At 43.9% G+C, this 27,355-nt stretch overlaps 1 protein-coding gene across 2 annotated transcripts in view; it reads right to left on the minus strand.

The window, feature by feature from the left end:
• The window catches only part of LOC112253122 (attractin-like protein 1), a 385,056-nt gene that overhangs the window by 248,298 nt on the left and 109,403 nt on the right, over positions 1–27,355 (minus strand). Inside the window, exons 13-20 of one of the 2 annotated variants that reach the window (XM_024425060.2) lie at positions 23,845–23,963; positions 23,517–23,633; positions 23,219–23,351; positions 20,483–20,670; positions 18,470–18,683; positions 17,263–17,451; positions 8,651–8,887; positions 8,161–8,298 (exon numbers count right to left, since the gene is read on the minus strand). In XM_024425060.2, the coding sequence (XP_024280828.1) occupies positions 8,161–8,298; positions 8,651–8,887; positions 17,263–17,451; positions 18,470–18,683; positions 20,483–20,670; positions 23,219–23,351; positions 23,517–23,633; positions 23,845–23,963 (1,335 nt within the window). The remainder of the gene's footprint in view (positions 1–8,160; positions 8,299–8,650; positions 8,888–17,262; positions 17,452–18,469; positions 18,684–20,482; positions 20,671–23,218; positions 23,352–23,516; positions 23,634–23,844; positions 23,964–27,355) is intronic. The other variant, XM_024425061.2, reaches the window with a different exon arrangement.

Below are 27,355 nucleotides of genomic sequence, written 5' to 3' on the forward strand. Positions count from 1 at the left end.
ACCCGAGTACACAGTACACTGAGTACACGTATACCCAGTACACAGAGTACACGTATACCCGAGTACACAGTACACTGAGTACACGTATACCCAGTACACAGAGTACACGTATACCCAGTACACAGAGTACACATATACCCAGTACACAGAGTACACGTATACCCAGTACACAGAGAACACGTATACCCAGTACACAGAGTACACGTATACCCGAGTACACAGTACACAGAGTACACGTATACCCAGTACACAGAGTACACGTATACCCGAGTACACAGTACACAGAGTACACGTATACCCAGTACACAGAGTACACGTATACCCAGTACACAGAGTACAAGTATACCCAGTACACAGAGTACACGTATACCCGAGTACACGTATACCCAGTACACAGAGTACACGTATACCCAGTACACAGAGTACACGTATACCCGAGTACACAGTACACTGAGTAAACGTATACCTTAGAACACAGTACACACCACTATTCAATCTGAGAAGGGTTCAGTCGGCCCAGAGTTCCGTCAGGAACAGGAATGAGGTATTCAAGCTACTTTTATTAGCCAAGAGAACAGGTGAGACTTCCTGCCACCCCTGCAGTAACTATATCTGGAGTATAGTTGGTGAGCAGGACAGTCTTTATAGACGTGATACAAGTCAACATAAAGCTGTGCAGGTCTCCTCTAGTGCTTCATCTCCCCAGGCCAGCCTTCCGACCTCTTCCGGCCTTCCAGCAAGTGACAAGTTCAAAGAATCATGTAATGAATAAAATAATTGAATTGGGCCCAGGGATTTTCTTCCTTCACATAGAATTTGAAACGTGGCAGCATTTTGCAGTCGCTTTCTCCCTTCCTTCTATTCAGTGAAAAGAGCGAGATTATACTGTACTGGTTGGTGTTGGTGGAAGGCAGTATGGTGTTCAGGACAGCCTGAACAGAGTCAGCAGACACACAGCCTCCTCTGTGCTGCTGAACAGATGTGTTGGCACACAGCATAACATACCTCATACACGTATGATGTAAAAAGATCAAATCATGGAATCAAAACCAGCAAAACTGTATGTGCTGGCAGCGGGACTGACTATAAGGCATCGACCCGCTTCTCCGAATGTGAGGGTTCAATTCTATATTTTTGATTTAATAGAGTCCTACTAAATCTCTACGTCCGGTTGACAGAGGACCTTGAAGATTTCATGGCATCGTGGCAGACGGCACACAGGTAATTGTAGAGCGGTCTGTCAGTAAAGAGTACGACCTTCACAAAGCCGTCAGTGATGAAGGTAAACCTAATAACCCATGTGGATCACAAATGAAGCCTGGCTAAACATGATTAAGTGTCACTGAGCTTTGCCTACATGACATGTTAAGAGGGGCAGCTAGATGCCCAGTGAGCCCTAATGGAGGATGTCAGAAAGACAATATGGAGGAGATGATGGACATGAATGGAGAGAGGAGGGGCATGTGGTTCTGATCCTTCTCATGTTGATCTTTGTCTAAAAACAGGGCCAATAATCAATGACCTTGTTTTTTTGCTAGATTTTTGTTTTTAATCAAGCTATTAGTCTAATCCTCTCTCTTTTGGAAGGATATCATTTTCTGCCCACTTCATAAATCTCAAACCTACAGACCTGCTATCTTAATTTGATCACTTTGTCGTCACAGACAATTTTCCTGCGCAGCAGAAAATGCAAAGTGTAGTATATTAAAGATTTTAAAAAGGCCGTTAAAGTCAGTCATTTCAACTTCATTTCAGACTTGATTTACCTTTACGAGAAATGTATCAACCCCTACAAAAATATCCACTATTATAATCCACATAATAATCCACATGTCCTGTTGTTGTAGGATTATTTTCCTGCAGTGAGCAGCACACTGTGATATAGCACATAGTTCCTAAAAAGGCTACTTGAAACGGGACAGGTGCACACATCAAATGTCACACAGGTGATATGTGATCATGAACAAGCACACATGCCACTTCATACACAAAACTCACCACACACACACAGGGAGACTTTTCCAAGTAGCTTCTTCACAGTGTCTAGATAAAACAACAAAAATGGACCTCACAACCTCCATATGTGGCTGTCCACCCACACGACCTTCCGGGTTCGGTTTGCAACCATAAGCCCCTTAGAATCCATGAATTTCTACTGTGAGCGAGAAGGCTTCTCCCCTGGACCTGAGGAGTGCTCGCAACAATATGTCTGGGTGGAATTACAGGTCTAGCTCACATCCAGATCCTCCTATGTGTGGGAGGTAGCACCGATGGGAGTGTTGGCGTTTCCATTCCAGCTCTCCATCTAATTAAACATCTTCAACAGAAAGTTAGAAGCAGACAGGAGTGGTGCTAAATAGCAGCAACATCTTTCCTCACACCCAGGATATATTTAGCATGTATACGTCTCTCTAAAGCCCGGATGTATAGGCTATAGCTATTTAATGCATAGCATGAACCCTTCTGAGAACTAATTATTTTCTGCTGAAGAGGGTTGGGTTCGGTCTTTCATCTTGCTTTGGCTAGATTGTGAGGAGTCTGCACTTCTAGATAAAAGGGACTTGCTATTCTGGGCTTAATGATCTTGTAAGGTTAAGGGTTATGAAGGTAGGTAAAGGCTTGACCTCTGACATCTTGGTCTTGAATATACAGTGTAGAGCGGCAGAGTGAGTGACATGCAGGCCTACTCTCCACACTCTGTTAAACTTGACTTGGGGTTTAGCATGGTAGCGAGACACATAATAACTCCCACCACTCCACACTTCAGCTTGGCTCAGTAACAGGTGTGTAATCCTATAGCTGAACGTTACTGTACTTTTAAGGCAGTAGGTGCCAGATCAGAGCTATAAGAGTGTGTGTGCCTGTGGCCAGAAATAGGGCCTCTGAAGGGGGGGGATGACTGGATACCGCTGAGACTGCCGGGAAGGGTGCCCTACCGCCATGGGCCTTCTTGAAGCAGGTGCACACACACACACCAGATTTGGGCACATAATGTAGGCATTAATACATACAGTTCAGGGTTTCCGTTAGCCAGTAATAGGGAGTAATAGTCTTATGGGGGGAGAAGAAAAAATCTAATTGCGAAGAAATGCTTTTAGCCTCTTCTGTTAGGAAAGTGTGACACCGGACACTTCACCGGCAGCATTCATTGATGTAAATACAAGTCGATGTAAATATATTTGACTGGTCATGTTTATCGGTCTACAGGTTCATTTGCAGGTTAATTTAGTGGAATTAAATTGATGAGTGTATATGTAGGCCTATCTTATTTATCCTACGCGTAAAGCACACAGATACAACATCTGTCAGACAGTGCAAGAGCTGTTGCTACAGCATCTCAAACAGCAAATACAAAGTTAACGGAAGGCAGGTTTCATCAGCGCATCACACACCCCTTTACAAGGAGGCAGTATGCATTGAGAAAACATATACTTTAATTGTTGGAAACCTGAATGATTTACTACATATTATGAGGCATGTATTTTTTGTTGCTACAAAGTAGCCCGGTCAAAATCAGACCATATCCGTGGAGGCAATTATTTTATACTATATCAACTTTCTTTCATTGTCTAGTAGCCAAAGGCAAAATCCTAGTCCTATTAGCAACCCATGCTAGTTCTTGCATATAAGATCTCCCCTCTTTCAAAATTTTGAAAGGATATTTTCATCTCTGTCACATGAAATAACTAGTTTTTGACAACTGTGTTTTCCTGCTAATTGCATTATGGGAAAAAAACATTATCACATTGCCTACTGCCTTGTGCACATTGCTGCGCTTATAATGTGAAATAATAGTTTATCAACATTTTAAGCTAAATGTTCTGATCTGTTGCATCAGCCTCATTGCTTTAAAAAAAAGAAATGTGGCCAAGGCCTACTGATTGTATGAATTTGGGATATATCGACCCACAACTGTCCCAGAGTCTGTCTGGAATAGGCTATTTCTTTCTCGACAAGCTGACCAATAGAATAGGTCAACTTTTCTACTATGGGGATAGTAGATTGACAAAGGCTAGTGATTTTGCTGTTCGTTACTCGTCTTGTTGGCTGAGGAAAACTAAATGAACATCTCGCAGCCGGCTGCGACCAGGAGACCCATAATTGGCCCAGTGTCGGTCAGGTTAGGGGAGGATTTGGCCGGCAGGGATGTTCTTGTCCCATCGCGCACTAGCAACTCCTGTTGCGGGCCGGGCGCAATGCACGCTGACACGGTCGCCAGGTGTACGGTGTTTCCTCCGACACATTGGTGCGGCTGGCTTCCGGGTTAAGCGGGAATTGGATCAAGAATCTGTGCGGCTTGGTTGATTTGTGTTTTGGAGGACACATGGCTCTCGACCTTCACCTCTCCCGAGTCCGTAAGGGAGTTGCAGCGATGGGACAAGACTGTAACTACCAATTGGATATAATGACATCGGGAGAAAAAGGGGTAAAAAAAAAAAAAAAGATAACTGAAGGACCGTACATCTTTGCATCTCAAATCGCATCTTCTGTTAATATGAATTACCATCATCTAATTGGGATTCCTGTCATTCTGAGAACTGTGGGTGGAAGCCCAAACCAGATTACACACCCAATGCATATGGGTCCGGTAAATTTCTCAAATGTCCGGTAAATTAAAATGCTGCCGGTCAAATGCCCAGCGCCACATTTACCCAACGGAAACCCTAGTACAGAATGTATACTGACTCAAACATACAACCACCTATACACTTATATGCATTTTAAACACATATATACTGTATATATCTGTTCACACTCACATAAACAAAACACACCTACACAGTGCTTACTAATGGGAGGTCAGCGGAGGAGGGCACAGTGGGTGCCTAGTCAGTGGGCTATTTTACAGAGGCACCAGAGCAACTACATCTCTGGAACAGCTGCAAATGTCTAATCCATCAGAATGGGTGAGCAGGAGGGAGGACAAAACCCTGTGCTGAGCTGAGGTCCTGATGACGGAGTCCCACCCTCACCACCCTCTGGTAGAGTGTGTGCGTGCACACACACATAGACAGAGACACACACAGATAAAAGCTGTCCTGCTGTCTACTCCCTCCCTCTCACTGCAGGATACACATGAGCTGGCTGTTCATGGATTCACACACAACAGCATCCTCCCACACTGAACATGACAGACACTCATTTATACCCCGCCAAGGCACTGCCAGAGGGTGGGTGGGTGTGTGTGTGTGTGTGTGTATGTATGTGTGTGTGTGTGTGTGTGTGTGACAGAGAGAGAAAGAGAGAGACCAAGAGAGTGGGAGAAAGAGAGCGAGATCCAAAAAATCTAGAAAGGGTGTTAAAGTAGGCTGCTCCTGCCTTTATGAAAGACAACAAGACAACTCTGGTGGGACACTGAGATGTGAAAGGTTAGAGGGCAAGCAAACAACAACACAAAAGGAGTTTATGAATCCCCTCAGGAGGCATCGAGAGCGCGAAAACACACACAAAGAAATTCGGGGTTGGAGACCATTAAACAAACTGTTTAAACAGGCAGAAAGAGAGAACGAGACACCAAGACAGACAGACAGACAGACAGACACCAAGACAGACAGACAGACAGACACCAAGACAGACAGACAGACAGACAGACAGACACCAAGACAGACAGACAGACAGACACCAAGACAGACAGACAGACAGACACCAAGACAGACAGACAGACAGACAGACAGACACCAAGACAGACAGACAGACAGACACCAAGACAGACAGACAGACAGACAGACAGACAGACAGACACCAAGACAGACAGACAGACAGACACCAAGACAGACAGACAGACAGACACCAAGACAGACAGACACCAAGACAGACAGACAGACAGACAGACACCAAGACAGACAGACAGACACCAAGACAGACAGACAGACACCAAGACAGACACCAAGACAGAAAGCGAGAGAGAGACAGACAGAAAGCGAGAGAGAGACAGACAGAAAGCGCGAGAGAGACAGACAGAAAGCGAGAGAGAGACAGGCAAGTTGGACACGTGTAAAGAGAGGGTCTGAGGGGGACTAGGTGGCTGAAGGGGCTCTACCAAGAGCCTATAATGGAATTCACCAGGCTAGCACAGCATGCCATATCCAAAAGCAATAAACAGCATTTTAATTGAACTCTGCAGTGCTGGCTTTAGGAAGAAAGGGAGAGGGAGAAGGAGAGAGAAACTGAAAGAACAACAACCATCAGCTTGCTGGGGCTCCCTGGATGACTTTTGTGTGACTGTATGCCTACAGTGCAGTTAGTGGAAAAAAAACACAAAGTCAGACTTATTAAGCGGCCACTTGTCCAGAGCAAAAATAATAAGTACACCAGCCAGAAGTTTTCAGAAGAGTGATACACAAGCACAACCACAGCTTTAAGGAGAAACAGATCAGTCATGGCTACCACAACAAGAGATCTAACGCTTACCGTGGTACATTGCATCAACCAGGTTTACTGTAGCTCCCGCAACACTGGCTGTCTTACTTTGTTTTGGTATTGTAACAGAAAGTGTCTGGTATTGTCTGGTATTGTATGTTTTGGTCTTGTACAGTAAATTCCCTCACCAAGCTCTATCAAATCACTTCTCCAACCCCTACACAACATGTCATGTCACAAGGCTGGTCTGTCTTTCAAAAGTCAATTGACATGCACAGCCCACCACAGGCTCGTCTCTCCCTCTCAGTACTCCAAGTCCCAGAGAGAGGTCTCCTGCAGCGAGTCAAACCAAGCTAGACTGGGCAGGGTTAAGCTAGACAGGGCGAGCAGACGGTTTCAGTGTCTACAAGGTGAACCTGTCAGTGATAGACTTGGAAGGCTATTCTCCTCACCACATAGCGTATGTGAAAACACACACTCCTTCAAAACACACACACACACATAGCCCCCTGTCACATTGTACAAGGTCAGCTCTTCATCGGTCATGGGGACACCAGACTGGGTAATCTCTCCTCCTCCATCTCCCCCTATCCTTCTATTCTACATTCTTACAAGGGCAGCTCTGAGCACCTCATATTTTAAACTTGATGATGGTCTCTCTCAATCTCTCTCCCACTCGCTCTCCCTGTCTCTCTCCCCGTCTCTCAAGGATCAGATAAGTGACTTAAGGCCCATGTAAATCCATGTATTCTGTAAAACTGAGGAGTGAACCAGACTCCATAGGCACAGTCCTCAGGAGTCAGCCTGGTACACAAGGTGGTATGACGGACGGTAGTTAATAAATTGCATTTAATCATGACAGTGTTAAACCTATTAGAGAGAGAGAGGGTGATGGAGGGAGGAGAGAGACAGAGGAGGAGAGAGAGGGTGATGGAGGAAGGAGAGAGACAGAGGAGGAGAGAGAGGGTGATGGAGGGAGGAGAGAGACAGAGGAGGAGAGAGAGGGTGATGGAGGGAGGAGAGGGTGATGGAGGGAGGAGAAAGACAGAGGAGAGAGAGGGGAGGAGAGAGGAGAGAGACAGAGGAGGAGAGAGAGGGTGATGGAGGGAGGAGAGAGACAGAGGAGGAGAGAGGGGTGATGGAGGGAGGAGAGACAGAGGAGGAGAGAGAGGGTGATGGAGGGAGGAGCGAGACAGAGGAGGAGAGAGAGGGGGGAGAAGAGAGGAGAGAGACAGAGGAGGAGAGAGAGGGTGATGGAGGGAGGAGAGAGACAGAGGAGGAGAGAGAGGGGAGGAGAGAGGGGGAGGAGAGAGAGGGGGAGGAGAGAGAGGGAGGAGAGAGGGGGGAGGAGAGAGGGGGGAGGCATCTATCAAACATGTTCGTCGCCAGTCAACTCCAAGATATAAGAAAATGATTAAGAGGGATTTAATGTCATACGCCAAGCGGGGAAAACGCACACCTGTCAGTGGGAGAATTATGTTATTATACCTTCCTCTCTCTCACGCTCTCTCACTCTCTTCCTCCTACTCTTTCTGTCTTTCCCACTATCATAGTCTCCATTTCTCAGATCAGGGTTTCATAACAATGTTCACCACAGGACTGGACAGGGTTGATAGAACTGTGATTAAAAACAGAGCTGCTGAAGTGCCTGTCTACTGCATCTTTCAACACAGTCGTTTCTGGCTCTACTGTTGTTCAAACAGTCTGCTTCTTGGAGGACGCACAGATCTCAGAGCCAAAACCTTTAAACACTGGCCCCTCCAGTCCACTCTGGTGCACTGCACCCATCACTGTACTTACCCTGGCACTTCCCGCCGTTAGTGGGGTCGCCATGGTAACCAGGCATGCAGGTCTGGCACTGCGGTCCGGTGGTCAAGTTCCTGCACTGCTCACAAGCACTGCCGTTCACACACGTACTGTGGCCGTTACACTGACAAGCTGGGGAAGAGGGAGGGAGAGAGAATCAAGAGGGTTTGGGTGCATAGCTTTAAGTGTGAGGAGGGTTTGGGTGTATAGCTTTAAGTGTGAGGAGGGTTTGGGTATATAGCTTTACGTGTGAGGAGGGTTTGGGTGTATAGCTTTAAGTGTGAAGAGGGTTTGGGTGTATAGCTTTACGTGTGAAGAGGGGATGTATTGCTTTAAGTGTGAGGAGATGTATAGCTTTAAGTGTGAAGGCAAGGGATGGAATACTAATGTGTTTTTGTGCATTTATGGTTGTATTGATGTGCTACATGACGTGTCTCTCTCGCTCTGTCTGTCTGCGTGTCTGTCTGCGTGTCTGTTGACTCACCAGGGCAGTGGATGTAGGCCCAGTCAAACCCTTTATCTCTGGGGCATAGACCAGGCTCCAGTACCATGTCTCTGTCCCTCTCCCTGTCTCTGGGCTGTCTGGAGGGGCTTTTCATGGGCCCGCGGTATGACCCCTCCATACACTGGCCCTTCCCTGTGTTAGTGGGGTCTCCACACCAGCCACACTCTGCCTGATCCAAACACTGGCCACACGTCCTCAGGCCCGAGCAGTTCTGAGCTACAAGAGAAAGAGAGACCGAGACAGAGCAAGAGAGAGAGAGAGAGAGAGAGAGAGAGAGAGAGAGAGAGAGAGATTATTCAGACACAGAAAAGTCCCTAATAGAATACTTGTCTGATCTTGATAATATTCACCCGTAGTATAAATAACCACTGTTACATCCATCCACCACATAAATAAAGTAGACATGTTACTCATTACTTTATTCCTTCTGTTGGCATTGGGGGGCTATACGCTATACTCTAATACGTTCCTAGACAGCCACTGACTCTTACTGTAATATCCAGAGGGTTCATTATTTAATGGATTAGAGGGTGGGTATAAATGTATTGGTTTTCATTATTATTCCCACCTTTAGGACAGTGGTTATTGTCTGAGTTATCAAGGCTTGAGTTGGAGATAACAACATTGAAGTTGATAAAGTATAGTTTATTATGGTGCTGTAAGCCCTTGTTACATACAGTGCAAGTGTCACGTCTGGAGGAAACCTGGCACCATCCCTACGGTGAAGCATGGTGGTGGCAGCACTATAATAAACTACTATACTGGTGGGGATGTTTTTCAGCAGCAGGGACTGAGAGACTAGTCAGGGATGAGGGAAAGATGAACGGAGCAAAGTACAGAGATCCTTGATGAAAACCTGCTCCAGAGAGCTCAGGACCTGAGACTGGGGTGAAGGTTCCACATACCAACAGGACAACAACCGTACGCACACAACCAAGACAGCTCAGGAGTGGCTTCGGGACAAGTCTCTGAATGTCCTTGAGTGGCCCAGCCAGAGCCCAGACTTGAACCCGATCAAACATCTCTGGAGAGACCTGAAAATAGCTGTGCAGCGATAATCCCCATCCAACCTGACAGAGCTTGAGAGGATCTGCAGAGAAGAATGGGAGAAACTCCCCAAATACAGGTGTACCAAGCTTGTAGTGTCATACCCAAGATGATTCAAGGCTGTAAGCGCTGCCAAAGGTGCTTCAACAAAGTACTAAGGGTCTGAATACTTTTGTAAATGTGATTTTTCCATTTTTAATTGATGAATTTTCAAACATTTCTCAAAAATAAAAAATAAACTGTTTTTGCTTTGTCATTATGGGGTATTGTGTGTAGATTGATGAGGGGAAAAATTAATTGAATACATTTTATAATAAGCCTGTAACATAACAAAATGTGGAAAAGGGGAAGGGGTCTGAATACTTTCCGAATGCACTACACTCTCTTCACATCATCGATTGAAAGCTGGACTCTGACTCAGGATTCCAACCAAAGAGCGACATTTTGCAAACATTTAGGAAACGTGCCCTTGGTTATGTCTATCAGAGAAGGGAGAGGGCTGCGGGTGGCAGCCATGTTGGAACCCGTCGGACTGCCTGACAAAAGCAGGTGGTTGGCAGACGAGTACAGCCCCTAGGCCAAGGGAGAGGTGAATATCTGTTCATAGAACAGACCCAACGTTTAGACAACAAAACACTTCATGTCTTTGATAAAGCCCCCCAGGACCAAACAACTTCTATCGGCGTGATATATTTACTGAATATTAACATGTGCAACATCGGCAATTTAATCAGAAAGTAAGGATGTTCTGTCAGTTTAGAGGACAAAGTTAGCTCAAAAAGCCCCAATGGAGGTGCACTTTCTTTCCATATAAGCTTTCATGTATTGTATGTCAACCTTGCTTTCAAATACATTTCTGACACATACAGTGGGGAGAACAAGTATTTGATACACTGCCGATTTTGCAGGTTTTCCTACTTACAAAGCATCTAGAGGTCTGTAATTTTTTTTTATCATAGGTACACTTCAACTGTGAGAGACAGAATCTAAAGCAAAAATCCAGATAATCACATTGTATGATTTTTTATTAATTAATTTGCATTTTATTGCATGACATAAGTATTTGATACATCAGAAAAGCAGAACTTAATTTTTGGTACAGAAACCTTTGTTTGCAATTACAGAGATCATACGTTTCCTGTAGTTCTTGACCAGGTTTGCACACACTGCAGCAGGGATTTTGGCCCACTCCTCCATACAGACCTTCTCCAGATTTGTCTTTATTTGTTTCTTTATTCTACATTGTAGAATAATAGTGAAGACATTAAAACTATGAAATAACACACATGGAATCATGTAGTAACCAAAAAATTGGTAAATAAATCAAAATATATTTTATATTTGAGATTCTTCAAAGTAGCCACCCTTTGCCTTGATGACAGCTTTGTACACTCTTGGCATTCTCTCAACCAGCTTCAAGAGGTAGTCACCTGGAATGCATTTCAATTAACAGGTGTGCCTTGTTAAAATGTAATTTGTGGAATTTCTTTCCTTCTTAATGCGTTTGAGCCAATCAGTTTTGTTGTGACAATGTAGGGGTGGTATACAGAAGATATCCTAAATCCATATTATGGCAAGTACAGCTCAAATAAGTAAAGAGAAATGACAGTCCATCATTACTTTAAGACATGAAGGTCAGCCAATACGGAACATTTCAAGAACTTTGAAAGTTTCTTCAAGTGCAGTCACAAAAAACATCAAGCGCAATGATGAAACTGGCTCTCATGAGGACTGCCACAGGAAAGGAAGAGACAAAGTCTTGTTCATATTGTTGAGGCCACAACCAGTTGACTTGTTTAACTACTCCATGAAGGCCAAACCTGAGTCAATCATTTACATTTATATTGTATTACTGTTATACAGTATAAGCAGGCTATGAATATAGAATCACAAACAAAAATAAACAAATCAAAATATATTTTATAACACTTTTTGAGTTACTACATGATTCCATGTGTGTTATTTCATAGTTTTGATGTCTTCATTATTATTCTACAATGTAGAAAATAGTAAAAATAAAGAAAACTCTTTGAATGAGAAGGTGTCCAAACTTTGACTGGTACTGTATGTTATAATATGGCTTTTATTTCCTGGATTGGCGTCCCCAGTGATTTTACCCATGCACAGCTAATGTGTGTATCTACAGACATTTAGTTAGTGACTCTGACAAACATAGAATCTTAACTGCCTGTCCTTGACGAAGCAGAGTTGGGACCAATACACTTCTAACTTCCTTGTCAACGTTTCATTCTTCTTGAGGACATATCCAGTGAAAAAGTTCTTTGTGTTGCTTAAACTTTCCAGTGGCTTGACCTTTTCTTTCCTAAATAAATGGAATTCCATAAATGTCGTCTCTATTGAGGATACATTGGTATTCATAAAATGCTTCTGACATTCAAACGAAAGCTTTACTGGGAAATTAGAAAATACATATTAAACAGCATTCAATGCTTACAAAGAATATCTCCATCCATAATTTCCTTTAGTGGATTCAGAAGCCGAGGTAAGCTTGGTGGGCTAGTTAAATTGGTTTTCATTCAGAGCGTGTGAGAAGTTGGACTGGTCGATTGAACCTTTATGAATTGTTTTATTCTTTTCCTTCTTTGAACTTGTTGTCGAGCGTAACAGGAAATAATGTGATTGTGATTCTATATTCATAGCCTGCTTATACTGTGTAACAATAATACAATATGAATGTAAATGATTGACTCAGGTTAGGCCTTCATGGAGTAGTTAAACAAGTCAACTGGTTGTGAGCTCCACAATATGAACAAATAGCTTTGAAACACACCTGAAGCAGGACACACAAGTTAACTCAAAAATAACCCCTATGAGACCAAAAGGTATGAGGGAGTTACCCAAGATGTTCCTTTCTATTGTCATGTGAGTTTTCCTGGATGAACGGTAGAATTTGAATTTTTGCCAGGAGATATGGTTTTGATCCACTCCCATTTCCACAAGCCACAGATGTGTTCAGCTGAACTTTTCTCCCCAAAATCTGTGTTTCCGAGTCTGTCCCTGTTGCATTATTCAACCATGCTGCTGATTAATTTCTAGGTTCTCGTCTGTTTCTCCAACTACAATCTTGTGCTTCATAATTAGAAAAACAGAAGCTCTCCTCTCACCCGGCCTCAGAGAGGCAGTAGTGTTTACACAGGGTGGAAATATTGTCTTCCTAAGCGCCAACACTTTTTTTGGCTTTCTCAAAAGGGCTCTTGTAGTTGGTTTCAAGTTCAAGCAAAAGTGCACCTCCAAGTTAGCAAGAATCAAAAAGCAGAATCGCTCATTTCAAAAAGCATGAAGCTAGGTTTATGCATCTCAGAGATGATAGTTCTATAAGCAATCATATACACAACACTCTTTCACCATTCTGACTCCCATCTTCTTTATATTTCGGGAGGTTCATACCCTGTCTTTTTCCAGGTGTATTGAGAACACTTTAAATGAAACATAACCAGCCCAACCTCTGTCGATCACATAACAGAAGCCTAAAACACCTACAAATATTTTGTTTTCTCAAACGATGCTGGGATCGTCTTTAAAGAACTGCTAATGACTTGTATCCTTCTGTAGCATCAGATCTGTAGCATCTGTATGGAGACAAATGATCTGAGCTATGCAGAAACAGAGAGCTCCTTTTTATTTCTGGTCCTGGGTGGTCAGCCGTTGAAGTGTCCTACTGTAAGGAATGCTTTGGGTATTTTCAAGTCCTTCAGTCACACACCTGATTCCCTTTATATTCAAGCTGGTCTGTAGCGCCCTGTGTGAGCTCAAAGCACACAGGGACGATGGTTGATTGCTTAACGAACATATGCAGGTGTCGGTCAGGTTAATGCTGCTGGACATTTGGGAGGTGTTCCAGGCAGATGGATGGGGATGGTGAATCACTCTGAGATGTAAAGAACTGGGCACTGCCCTCATTCGATGCCAAAGTGCCTTTGTGTGTGCGTGCGAGAGCGTGTGTAGGAGGTAAGCTGAACCTAACTAAGGAGAACAGGGGCCTGGCTGAGTTCTAATTACCTGCTGAAATGTGACCTTAACGGGGAGAAAGACCATTTCCAGGAACAGCAGCAGAATCACATTGTGTTCAGGGGGACATTCTTTCAGGAGTACAGCCAGATTGGAGTTGCTGACCTCCCCCGGCCTTTCGAGATAAATACATCCTGTGGCTAGTACGCCAAATAGTGAATCTTGTTTCCTGTTTCTCGCAATATCCCCTCCAAACCAAAACACAAGAAATCATCTATCTAAAAAAAGACACAGAAAGTTACTGTGGATAGAGAAAAGGCAAACTTGATGGGAAAACCTTGGAAACGATTTTCAGCTGAAGAGAACAGGCAAAGAACCACACTATCCTGCAGCTCATTGGCAATGGAGTCGAATAACAATTGAGTTTTGTATATTTGCTCTCCCCCTACAAAAACCTGCAACATACTAAACTTGATCAAATAATCCTAGGGCGAACCATGACATTTCTTTAAATTAACATGTTGAAAACAAAAAGACATTAGCACAATGCCGCACTGTGTTTGGCTGTAACAGTATATTTATTTATCTCCACGTTCTGAAGTACAAAAGCATGATATGGGCTTAGTGTACACAACGACGCTACAGCCCATTTACATGCTGATTGGCCCCATATCGTCAGGCTTCCGAGAGTTGCATTACTCTGGAGGACAATAAAAACAATAGAACAATTTGCCTAATTTCATTCCCCAAATCTCAGAACCGACATGTAGAGTGTTAAGTGTGAGAAATGTCAGGCCATAAAACAAATACTCTACAAGCACACTGACCATGATACAGTAGCTGAACGGTAATGACTTCAGAATCCCCTGGTGATGGCACTGAGTACAACAATGACATGCACTGTGAATACTGTCGCTGACGTGGTATAATGAGGGGGTGTTCAGGCATATTGTGACCATGACGAAACGTGGTGAAAGCTCTACCCCCCATCTGTTTAATTGCTCACATGATGAAAACAGAGTCCTCAGACCGCAAGTTACTTGTTGCATTTGACTACAAGAACAGACACACAAAAAGTTACTATTGGTACCAACATCTGCTTGACATGACTTTTCAAAATAGCAATTGTGTAAAACACATACTGTTAATCTCGTAACAAAGTCTGGGGATTTTCGGACATAAAATTATATATCATGAGAAAGTTAAAATCCCAGAACCAATCGAACATCTGAGACCTTTAACGGAGGGCTTTTAGCTCAAAGAAAACACAAACTCGAAAACATGTATTTTTCATTTGAGTTGGATAAACATCGATACGTTATTGATTTTCCCATAGTACCCACGGCAGTACCTACAGTGCATACACCTAAGAGTCTAGAAAAGTGGAAGCACCTGCTGACTGTGGAGCAGAACGAGTCCACAAACATCTGATATCTCTGAGCTACATTAACCCTGAAGGATTCACTACTAACAAACAGGAACTCAGCTGAATATGGAAGGGACAGAGAGAGACACAGAGAGACCAAGAGCAAGACAAAGAGAGAGCGCGAGAGAGAGCGCGAGAGTGAGAGCCCGAGAGAGAGGTATAAGGTGCTGAAATAAACAATTAAATCCATCAACCTATCAATTCTACTCTAAGAGGTTTTCTACCAACTACCATTATTGTTGACCAGAGTAATGCTGTCACTTGCATTAGTGTCAATAGTAGTGGTACGATGACAAGCAGCGGCAGGGCAGCCTAGTGGTTAGAGCGTTGGACTAGTAACCGGAAGGTTGCAAGTTCAAACCCCTGTGCTGACAAGGTACAAATCTGTCGTTCTGCCCCTGAACAGGCAGTTAACCCACTGTTCCTAGGCCGTCATTGAAAATAAGAATTTGTCCTTAACTGACTTGCCTAGTTAAATAAAGGTTAAAAAAAAGAAATAAAATTTGTTTAGATTGTTTGCAATAATCCATTTGCACATACAGTGGGGCAAAAAAGTATTTAGTCAGACACCAATTGTGCAAGTTCTCCCACTTAAAAAGATGAGGCCTGTAATTTTCATCATAGGTACAATTCAACTATGACAGACAAAATGAGAGAAAAAAATCCAGAAAATCACATTGTAGGATTTTTAATGAATTTATTTGCAAATTATGGTGGAAAATAAGTATTTGGTCAATAACAAAAGTTTCTTACTACTTTGTTATATACCCTTTGTTGGCAATGGGAGGTCAAATGTTTTCTGTAAGTCTTCACAAGGTTTTCACAACCTGTTGCTGGTATTTTGGCCTCCATGCAGATCTCCTCTAGAGCAGTGATGTTTTGGGGCTGTTGCTGGCCAACACAGACTTACAACTCCCTCCAAAGATCTTCTATGGGGTTGAGATCTGGAGACTGGCTAGGCCACTCCAGGACCTTGAAATGCTTCTTACGAAGCCACTCTTTCGTTGCCCGGGCGGTGTGTTTGGGATCATTGTCATGCTGAAAGACCCAGACACGTTTCATGTTCAATGCCCTTGCTGATGGAAGGAGGTTTTCACTCAAAATCTCAAAATGGCCCCATTCATTATTTCGATACATCAGTCGTCCTGGTCCCTTTGCAGAAAAACAGCCCCAAAGCATGATGTTTCCACCCCCATGCTTCACAGTAGGTATGGTGTTCTCTGGATGCAACTCAGCATTCTTTGTCCTCCAAACACGTTGAGTTTTTACCAAAAAGTTGTATTTTGGTTTCATCTGACCATATGACATTCTCCCAATCTTCTTCTGGATCATCCAAATGCTCTCTAGCAAACTTCAGACGGGCCTGGACATGTACTGGCTTAAGCATCGGGACACGTCTGGCACTGCAGGATTTGAGTCCCTGGCGGCGTAGTGTGTTACTGATGGTAGGCTTTGTTACTTTGGTCCCAGCTCTCTGCAGGTCATTCACTAGGTCCCCCCTTGTGGTTCTGGGATTTTTGCTCACCGTTCTTGTGATCTTGAGATCTTGCATGGAGCACCAGATCGAGGGAGATTAGCAGTGGCCTTGTATGTCTTCCATTTCCTAATAATTGCTCCTACAGTTGATTTCTTCAAGCCAAGCTGCTTACCTACTGCAGATTCAGTCTTCCCAGCCTGGTGCAGGTCTACAATTTTGTTTCTGGTGTCCTTTGACAGCTCTTTGGTCTTGGCCATAGTGGAGTTTGGAGTGTGACTGTTTGAGGTTGTGGACAGGTGTCTTTTATACTGATAACAAGTTCAAACAGGTGCCATTAATACAGGTAACGAGTGGAGGACAGAGGAGCCTCTTAAAGAAGAAGTTACAGGTCTGTGAGAGCCAGAAATCTTGCTTGTTTGTAGGTGACCAAATACTTATTTTCCACCATAATTTGCAAATAAATTCATAAAAAATCCTACAATGTGATTTTCTGGACTTTTTTTCTCATTTTGTCTGTCATAGTTGAAGTGTACCTATGATGAAAATTACAGGCCTCTCTCATCTTTTTAAGTGGGAGAACTTGCACAATTGGTGGCTGACTAAATACTTTTTTGCCCCACTGTATTCCTTTTGGGGGTCGTATTGAAAACACACACACAGTGGAATACTCACAGGCGCAGTCTCCAGTCTGCCACTCCAGACACTGTCCGTAGGGGAAGGAGATGACGTAGGCGTTGGAGTCCACACAACGCTGGGTGCTGCTGCACCACATACACTCCATGGCCTGGCTGGTGCAGTTGGCACAGGTGGTGCGCAGGGAGCAGGGCGTCTTACACGGACGGGCACTCTGGTTGGGGCTCACTGTAGACAGGAGAAAATAAGGTAACATTTACATCACGTCTGTCCAGTGCACAGCCTGAACGTAGTGCTGAAAATCAACGGCAGTGTTTAAAGCAGACATTTCCTCTCTACCTTGGACGGAGTATTTTTTACAGCAAGTACTCACATAACCATTCATTAAATAAGTAATTTAACTCAAGAGTAGACGGTAACCAAGAGTAATTTCCTCCCTCAGTCTACCTCCATCATTTGAACTGAGTTAGGGCAGGCAAGTTATTTCAGAGTGGGAGACACCCCCGCGAGAGAGGAAGCAGAACGGTAATGAGAAACTGCAGGGTGTCTTTTGTTACCCATTCCCCCTCTACTCTGTCTGTACAAAGCGGAGCTATGGGAGGGACGGCGGCCAAAACAGAACACTTAAGGATTCATTTGCTTGGGCTCCCCAGCTATTCTGGGCTCTTAAAATCAGTTCTAGAATAGTTCAGTGGGGCTAAAAGCAGACAGGAAAAAGACCGTGAGTCAGATGAGCCTGTTGATTCCAGTTTCCTTACATGTGTGTTTGTGTGAGTAGGACAGGTCGGTCACTGAGGGGCCATGATGGGGAGGAAGGTCAGCTACTGTCAAACAGTCCGGGCTGTGATCTTCTCCAGTTGTACCACTACTCTTCCTAAAACAATACAGTATCTCTCCGCATACAATCTGTCCCCTTTTAAATTCACTAGACTAGTGAATTCTGTCCCTTGTCACTGATGATGGCAACACAGCGGGTTTCTGGATGTAAACTTTTCTTTGCCATTCCAACAGATCTCTAATTCAATAGTGTCTGATTGAGCTTTAGAATGATCACATACTAGCAACTGCTGAATGGATCAATCACATGTTCAAGGGAGGCTTCTTAGAATTCACAAGGCTTGCAGGTGTCTTTGAGAATTAGTCTGTATTTAGTCTTCATTGTTCAAATCATCCCCACCTCAATTATTCTCCAGCTCTCCTTCCCTCTACCTCCCTCCCTCCCTCTCTCTCCCAGTCCCTCTCTCACCAACTGGTTTTTCACAGATGAGTCCGTCGGTGGTGGCGGTGCAGGGGTTGGCCTTGAGCCCTGCCACCTCTGCCCTCTCCAGGTAGGCACAGAAGCCTGAGTCGCTGGGCTCTCCAGTCAGCCACTGCAGAGAGGAGTTGGTGAAGGGAGACATGTCCTCCCAGCCCCAGTATGAGATGTTGATCTTTCTCAGGCCCACCCACGGAGCTATCTTCTACAGGACAAAGAGAAGGGAGAAAAAGAGGTAGAGAGAGGGAGAAAAAGAGGTAGAGAGAGGGAGAAAAAGAGGTAGAGAGAGGGAGAAAAAGAGGTAGAGAGAGGGAGAAAAAGAGGTAGAGAGAGGGAGAAAAAGAGGTAGAGAGGGGGAGAAAAAGAGGTAGAGAGGGGGAGAAAAGAGGTAGAGAGAGGGAGAAAAAGAGGTAGAGAGAGGGAGAAAAAGAGAGAGAGAGGGAGAAAAAGAGGTAGAGAGGGAGAAAAAGAGGTAGAGAAAAAGGGGAGAGAAAAAGAGGTAGAGAGGGGGAGAAAAAGAGGTAGAAAAAAAAGAGGTAGAGAGAGGGGGAAAAAGAGGTAGAGAGAGGGAGAAAAAGAGGTAGAGAGGGGAGAAAAAGAGGTAGAGAGAGGGAGAAAAAGAGGTAGAGAGAGGGAGAAAAAGAGGTAGAGAGGGAGAAAGAGAGGTAGAGAGGGAGAAAAAGAGGTAGAGAGAGGGAGAAAAAGAGGTAGAGAGAGGGAGAAAAAGAGGTAGAGAGAGGGAGAAAAAGAGGTAGAGAGGGAGAAAAAGAGGTAGAGAGAGGGAGAAAAAGAGGTAGAGAGAGGGAGAAAAAGAGGTAGAGAGGGAGAGAAAAAGAGAAAGATGAGAAGGAGATGGGGAGAGAAAGAAGAAAGAGAGAGAGAGGTTAAGGATGGAGAGCCTGGAATCTAAGCCAAGAGTTTTCTCTAATCTCCATGTTGAGGGTCAGTCAGTATGAAAGCATGTTATTCATTTCCCAACATACAATACATCATATATATTTGATCAAAGTAATGTTTATGTGAAATCTTAAATCAAACCGTTGGGCAAATTGCTATAATTACAGTGAAAGTGCCGACCTCAGCCAACACTAACCCATAAAACCAAGACAGGCCAGAGTCATTAAAGTAAGGTACTTATTAGACTTTTACAAATGTCTGTGTATGAGTTATTTCATAATGGTAATAATGTCTCAAAAGTTTTACCTGTAATGAATGGTTAATTAGCCGGCAACACCTGCTATGATCTATCACACAGTGAACATTTACAAGAGCGGAACACTTGAGTAACCGAGGGAGACCGCCAGGATTCAAATCCTGAAACACTTGTTGCTGTACTCTGAAAATGCACTTGAATTCAAATCCCCTATTACAGGCCAACTGGGATAAAAAATTATGAATTGCTTGGATGAAAAGAAAAGTGATTATTGTAGCCACGGAGAGCATAAACTCCTTCCAAATAACTGTCAGAAAAGAGCTAAGATGGATACCTGTTACCGCTGCATCTTAAAACATCAAAGATGAGCTTTATTATGAAGAACAGTGTTAATATTCATAGAGCAGAAACATGCTACTTAAACACCCTAAAACCATCGAGAGAGATCCTCGAGCACCATTCAAATAATAACACCGGTCAAATACTTGCTCCTGCATATCCTTCTCAGTTCTGACAGCACAATCACTGGAAAAGCCGACATGTGTGGTGGGCATTTAAACGGGAAGTGTGACTCTTGACAAAATAAATACAAAAAGTTGGGTTGGGATCACGGAAATCTCAGGTGTTGGCACTATATCCAATGGATCACGTGTGGACTGACTCATCAGTAATCAAGCTAAGACACATGTTCAATTTTTGGCTTCAGATCATCATGGGTGTAATAGAAGTTCCACTGTCATGGCGACTCCTTAGGCATTCGACTTGGGAAAAAATGCATTCCTCAAGACAGAACTTCATGAAGGACAACGTTCAAAACAACACACCATTATAAACCGAGGTGTTTCCCTTACCTTCTCCTGTAGCTGGTACTTCTGCAGCTCGTCCAGTACAAAGTCCACCTGCTTGGGGGTGGTGAGGGAGGCTATGTTCCCATCCAGGTTCTTACAGTAGTGCTGGGCGTTGTCATAGCTCTCCCTGCTGGAGTTGATCCTCAGGCATGCCTCCCCTACATGGTGCCAGCCTTCTCCACAGAGCTGAGCTGTGGACAGAGAAGTACTTTAGACCCAGGCTTCTGACTGTGCTGGGCCACCCAATTGGATAGTGCATAGATCTGCTCCTGGCCTCAAGACCCCTCATATCAACTGGATTTGATATGCAACTCACAGCACACTGATATATCGTTAATAATAAACTGGGCGGTTCAAGCCCTGAATGCTGATTGGCTGACCACGGGTATGACAGCACATTTATTTTTTACTGTTCTAATTACGTTGATAACCAATTTATAATAGCAATAAGGCACCTCGGAGGTTTGTGGTATATGGCCAATATACCACGGCTAAGGGCTGTTTTCAGGCACATTGCGTTGCGTTGTGTTTAAGAACAGCCCTTAGCCATGGTATATTGGCCATATACCACAGCCCCTCATGCCTTATTGCTTAAATATAAAAGTGAGGTTAACTGACAAGTATTTGATGGTGTGAAATCAGGCAATGTTAGTCAGTTGAGATAAAGATAGAGAATGATGGACTATTCTTCAAAGAGGCGTGCATCGACCACCCTGCATGAATACACAGGTATGTGTCTGTCCAGCACCAGCATACAGACACGTCAAACAGTGGGAGTGGGAGGAACTACATGGACCTTAATTAAAACAACAATTTGCAGAGATTAAAGGAAAAACAACTCCAGTTTCATCACAACAATTTTTCTGCTTATTTCGAAGACTTGCGCTGATTACATTCATAGTTTGGATAATGGATACCATCACATGCTTTTCATCAGACTGAGAAAGAATCCCTTTTTTCCATAAAAGGCTATTGAAAAGATGACTAACGACAGAGCACTAGTGAAGAATTCAAACACTTGGCTAGAGTTACAGTCTTTAGAACAATACACAGATAAACATTGCAGCACTTTTTGCTAATCACTCATAACTTTACATTGAAGCCAAAGGACAGACTCAATTTGCAATTCACATATATATACACCACACACACACACACAAACTCAGCAAAAAAAGAAATGTACCTTTTTCAGTATGGTCTTTCAAAGATAATTCATAAAAATCTAAATAACTTCACAGATCTTCATTGTTAAGGGTTTCCACATGCTTGTTCAATGAACCATAAACAATTAATGAACATGCACCCGTGGAACGGTCATTAAGACACTAACAGCTTACAGACGGTAGGCAATTAAGGTCACAGTTATGAAATCTTAGGACACTAAAGAGGCTTTTCTACTGACTCTGAAAAACACCAAAAGAAAGATGCCCAGGGTCCCTGCTCATATACGTGAATGTGCCTTAGGCATGCTGCAAGTATGAATGAGGACTGCAGATGTGGCCAGGAAAATAAATCGCAATGTCTGTACTGTGAGACACCTAAGACAGTGCTACAGTGAGACGGGGCGGACAGCTGATCTTCCTCGCAGTGGCAGACCACGTGTAACAACATCTGCACAGGATCGGTACATCCGAACATCACACCTGGGGGACAGGTACAGGATGGCAACAACAACTGCCCGAGTTACACCAGGAAAGCACAATCCCTCCATCAGTGCTCAGACTGTCCACAATAGTGCTATTCACTGACGAGTCGCAGTTTTCTCTCACCAGGGGTGATGGTCAGATTCACGTTTACCATCGAAGGAATGAGTGTTGTACTCTGAGGCCTGTACTCTGGAGCGGGATCGATTTGGAGGTGGAGGGTCCGTCATGGTCTGGGGTGGTGTGTCACAGCATCATCGGACTGAGCTTGTCATTGCAGGCAATCTCAAAGCTGTGCGTTACAGGGAATACATCCTCCTCCCTCATGTGGTACCCTTCCTGCAGGCTCGTCCTGCATGACCCTCCAGAATGCCAATGCCACCAGCCATACTGCTCAATCGGTGTGTGTGATTTCCTGCAAGACAGGAATGTCAGTGTTCTGCCATGGCAAGCGAAGAGCCCGGATCTCAATCCCATTGAGCATGTCTGGGACCTGTTGGATCGGAGGGTGAGGGCTAGTGCCATTCCCCCCAGAAATGTCCGGAAACTTGCAGGTGCCTTGGTGGAAGAGTGGGGTAACATCTCACAGCAAGAACTGGCAAATCTGGTGCAGTCCATGAGGAGGAGATGCACTGCAGTACTTAATGCAGCTGGTGGCCACACCAGATACTGACTGTTACTTTTGATTTTGACCCCCCCTTTGTTCAGGGACACATTATTCCATTTCTGTTAGTCACATGTCTGTGGAACTTGTTCAGTGTATGTCTCAGTTGTTGAATCTTGTTGTGTTCAGACACATTTTTGCACGTTTAAGTTTGCTGAAAATAAACGCACTTGACAGTGAGAGGACATTTCTTTTTTTGCTGAGTTTAGAATCGTGAGAACCGCAATACGCATCAGCACCTAAGTATTGTGATAATATCGTATTGTGAGGTCCCAGGCAAGTCCCAACCCTAGTTAATTATGCATAAAACATTGGCACAAGTTCTCCAATCAATCAAACTTGCTTATAGCTGTCAAACAGGTAGTCAGCTAAGTTCTTGCTTGTTTGGAGGTTTTGGAAGACATTTGTGTGTGTGTGTGTGTTCTTTCTCACCAGGGATGGCATGGCACTCCTGTTGCTGAAGCTCCCATTGACAGTGGAGGTTGAGGGAGCAGCTCTTACAGTTGGCCAGCTTGCTGCAGAGCTGTTCATTCCTCACATGGCATTTGGTGAAGTTCCTCACAGACTGGGAAGAAAGAATACAAGTAACAAACGTCAACATTGTTATTATTATGGTGAATTTGCTTCACAGTATTGGGGTAATGTAAAGCTGCAATTTGTGCTTTGGCAGAACAGAAAAGGATGGATTGACATTAACAGCAAAGCCCCTGCAACAGTATGGAATACCCACATGTCCCATCATCTTAGCCCCTTGCTTCCACACAGAGAGCTGGTGATCAGACAGCATGGAAGGGGGAGGGGCCAGGGACAGAGGACCTCTATGCTGCTGCGCTAGCTCCAGGGTCAGCTACAGACACACATAGAGGAGACAGCAGGGGAAAGCATTGACACAGTTAGCCAAGCAGGGGAGATAATAATGACTTGTCTACAACAACAGTTAAGTGGTGACGTATGAGAAGGCAAGCTTTAAGCTACCTGACTATTCATGCTGTGTAATTTATTGACAACTTTAGCTGTGATTGTGCCGTCTCACTTCCGCCCCCTGTAGGCAGACTCACCACAGTGCAGTTGTTGGAGGCAGAGATGCACTTCTTGTCTTCACACCACTGGCAGCCGTTGGTGTTGGCAGTGCAGCTGACGCAGTCGGAAAACCTGTAGCATCTCTCGGCTGCACTGTCTGGAGGGGGGTGACCACACACAGTTTAACAACGGAAGTTAATCTCGATTACAGACAGAGTTTTACAAGGGAACAGAGTTACAGAACCTAGTCAGCAAGAGAGTTCATGTTCAAGATCAGTGGTGACCGTAGCAGAACAGAGACTGGGCCAAGACAGGGAATCTTGAGGACAGAGGACAGTCAGAGAAACAATACTAGTAAACAGCATAGTGACTCAATCAAGAAATAAAAATAGGTTTGACACGCAAATGTCCCCTGCAATACCACCTTATCAGCAAGAAAACAGAAAGGTAGATGGGTCTGGCTCTATGCCTATCATTTCTAGTGGCCCTGTAGAGCCACTTACCCTGCATGCCAGCAGCCAACTACAAATGACTGACTGAACGATTAGACAAGGACAGAGGATAAACAGTGTGATAATCTGTCATCAATTAAAACGTCATTTCATTAATCCCCGGTCCAATTCACCAGTGATAACGCTCTAAAACCGCCATGTAATTATGATTATGATCTTAACCTTGGGTTTGCCCACAGATAAAAACACAATACATGTGTTTCCGTGTCAGTGTATTTTCAGCATAATGGTAATTGCCTCCGAATGGAATAATTGTGTTGGTCCTGACCTTTTCTTCCTACGATTATGAACACAGGCTTTAAGAGGAATCAAATAATTATTATTGCTTTCCTGGAGGATCATGATTCATACAGTACAAGAGATAGGTAAGGAACCAGAGAGTTTTATGTGAAATGTGATTTGGCTTCATCATGGACGGCTCAACTATAGAGCATGTATCCATTAGTCAGGTAAAAGAGAACGCCGCTGGGATGTGTTGTGTCCATTTTACGGGCTCCTGACCAATTATGTTATTTTGTGTATTTCTTTTTGGACATAATGTTTCTGCCATTGTTTCCTATGACTGAAAAGAGCACCTGGAAATCAGAATAGAGATTTGAATGAAGAATTCTACTTCAATGAAACCACGGCGACGAGTAAATAAACCTCCTCTACCCTCTGTTCCGCTGGCGAACGTACAATCACTGGAGAACAAACTGGACGAGAGCCGTTCGAGACTATCCTATCAACTGGACGTGAAGACCTGTAATATCCTGTGCTTCAGAGTCGTGGCTGAACGGGGACATGGTTCATATAAATCTAGCTGTTTTTTCTATGCATCACAGCGTCTCGTAAACTCAAAGGCAGGTGTGTGTCTCTTTGTTAACAAAGTCTGGTGCGTGATGTCTCAAGTTTTGGGGGAGCGTTAAATTGGCATACTGACTGCAGGAATGTCAACTAGAGCTGTTGCTTAGTTCTAGAGCAGTGGTTCCCATACATTTATTAAACATAAGACTAAGTGTGAGTTTTTGTCACAACCCGTGAGAAGTGACAAAGAGCTCTTATAGGACCAGGGCACAAATAATAATCAGTAATTTTGCTCTTTATTTAGCCACCTTACATATAAAACTTTATTTGTTAATCGAAAATTGTGAATAACTCACCACAGGTTAATGAGAAGGGTGTGCTTGAAAGGATGCACATAACTCTGCAATGTTGGGTTGTATTGGAGAGAGTCTGTCTTAAATAATTTCCCACACACAGTCTGTGCCTGTATTTAGTTTCATGCTAGTGAGGGCCGAGAATCCACTCTCCACATTGGTGCGTGGTTGCCAAGGCGCTTGAGTGTCTTAACAGCGCAATTTGCCAAGGCAGGATACTCTGAGCACAGCCCTATATAGAAATCTGGCTGTGGCTTCTGATTAAATTACATTTTCACAGAACTGCTTGCTGCAATTTCAATGAGGCTCTCTTGTTCAGATATTGGTAAGTGGACTTAGATGCTTCGCTATATCACATTTGACATTGTCCGTAAGCTTGAGTTCATTTGCACACCAAAAAAATCATACAAGACCTGGGTGTTGTCCTTGTTAATGCAGACAGAGAAGAGCTCCAACTTCTTAATCATAGCCTCAATTTTGTCCCGCACATTGAGTATAGTTGAGGAGAGTCCCTGTAATCCTAGATTCAGATCATTCAGGTGAGAAAAAACATCACCCAGATAGGACAGTCATGTGAGAAACTCGTCATCATGCAAGTGGTCAGACAAGTGAAAATGATGGTCAGTAAAGAAAACTTTAAGCTTGTCTCTCAATTTTAAAAAACGCGTCAATACTTTGCCCCTTGATAACCAGCGACCTTCTGTATGTTGTAAAAGTGTTACATGGTCGCTGCCCATATCATTGCATAATGCAGAAAATACGAGAGTTCAGGGTCCTTGCTTTAAGACAGTTAACCATTTTCACTGTGGTGTCCAAAACATCTTTCAAGCTGTCAGGCATTCCCTTGGCAGCGAGAGCCTCTCAATGGATGCTGCAGTGTACCTAAGTGGCATCGGGAGCAACTGCTTGAACACGTGTTACCACTCTACTATGTCTCCCTGTCATGGCTGTCCGGAAGCTTACAAGAAATCCTGCTACACCCTCCGACGAACCATCAAACAGGAAAAGCTTCAATACAGGACCCCTTACAATCCTACTACACAGGCTGACACTCGTCGGATGTGGCAGGGCTTGCAAACTAATCTCGAGTTACAAAGGTAAACCCAGCCACTAGCTGCCCTGTGACATGAGCCTACCATACGAGCTAAATGTCTTGAATGCTTGCTTCGAAACAAACCACTGAACTACGTGTGAGAGAACAAGCTGGACGACTATGTAATCACGCTCTACGTAGCCGATGTGAGAAAGACCTTTAAACAGGTTAACATTCCCAAGGCTGCAAGGCCAGACAAATTACAGGATGTATACTGCGCTGACCACCTGGCAAGTGTCTTCACTGACATTTTCAATCTCTCCCTGACCCAGTCTTTAATACATTTGCTTCAAGCAGACCACCATAGTCCCTGTGCCCAAGATCGCCACGGTAAGCTGTCTAAATGACTATCGCCCATAGTGCTCACACCCAATGTCACCGGAAGGCCAAAAAGATCAAAGGACAACAACCCCCTGAGCCACTGCATGGTCACACCGCTACTATCCAGAAGGCAAGGTCAGTACAGGTGTTTCAAAGCTGGGACAGAGACTGAAAAACAGCTTCTATCTCAAGGCCATCAGACTGTTGAACAGCCATCACTAACACAGAGAGGCTGCTGCCTACATAAAGACTCTAAATTATTGGCCACTTAAATAAATGGCACACTAGTCACTTTAAATAATGCCACTTTAAAAATGTTTACATATCTTACATTCCTCATCTTACATGTACAGTGGAGCAAAAAAGTATTTAGTCAGCCACCAATTGTGTAAGTTATCCCACTTAAAAAGATGAGAGAGGCCTGTAAATTTTCATCATAGGTACACTTCAACTATGACAGACAAAATGAGAAAAAAAATCCAGA

Source organism: Oncorhynchus tshawytscha, linkage group LG06 (genome assembly GCF_018296145.1).
Source record: "Oncorhynchus tshawytscha isolate Ot180627B linkage group LG06, Otsh_v2.0, whole genome shotgun sequence".
NCBI classification, from domain to species: Eukaryota; Metazoa; Chordata; class Actinopteri; order Salmoniformes; family Salmonidae; genus Oncorhynchus; species Oncorhynchus tshawytscha.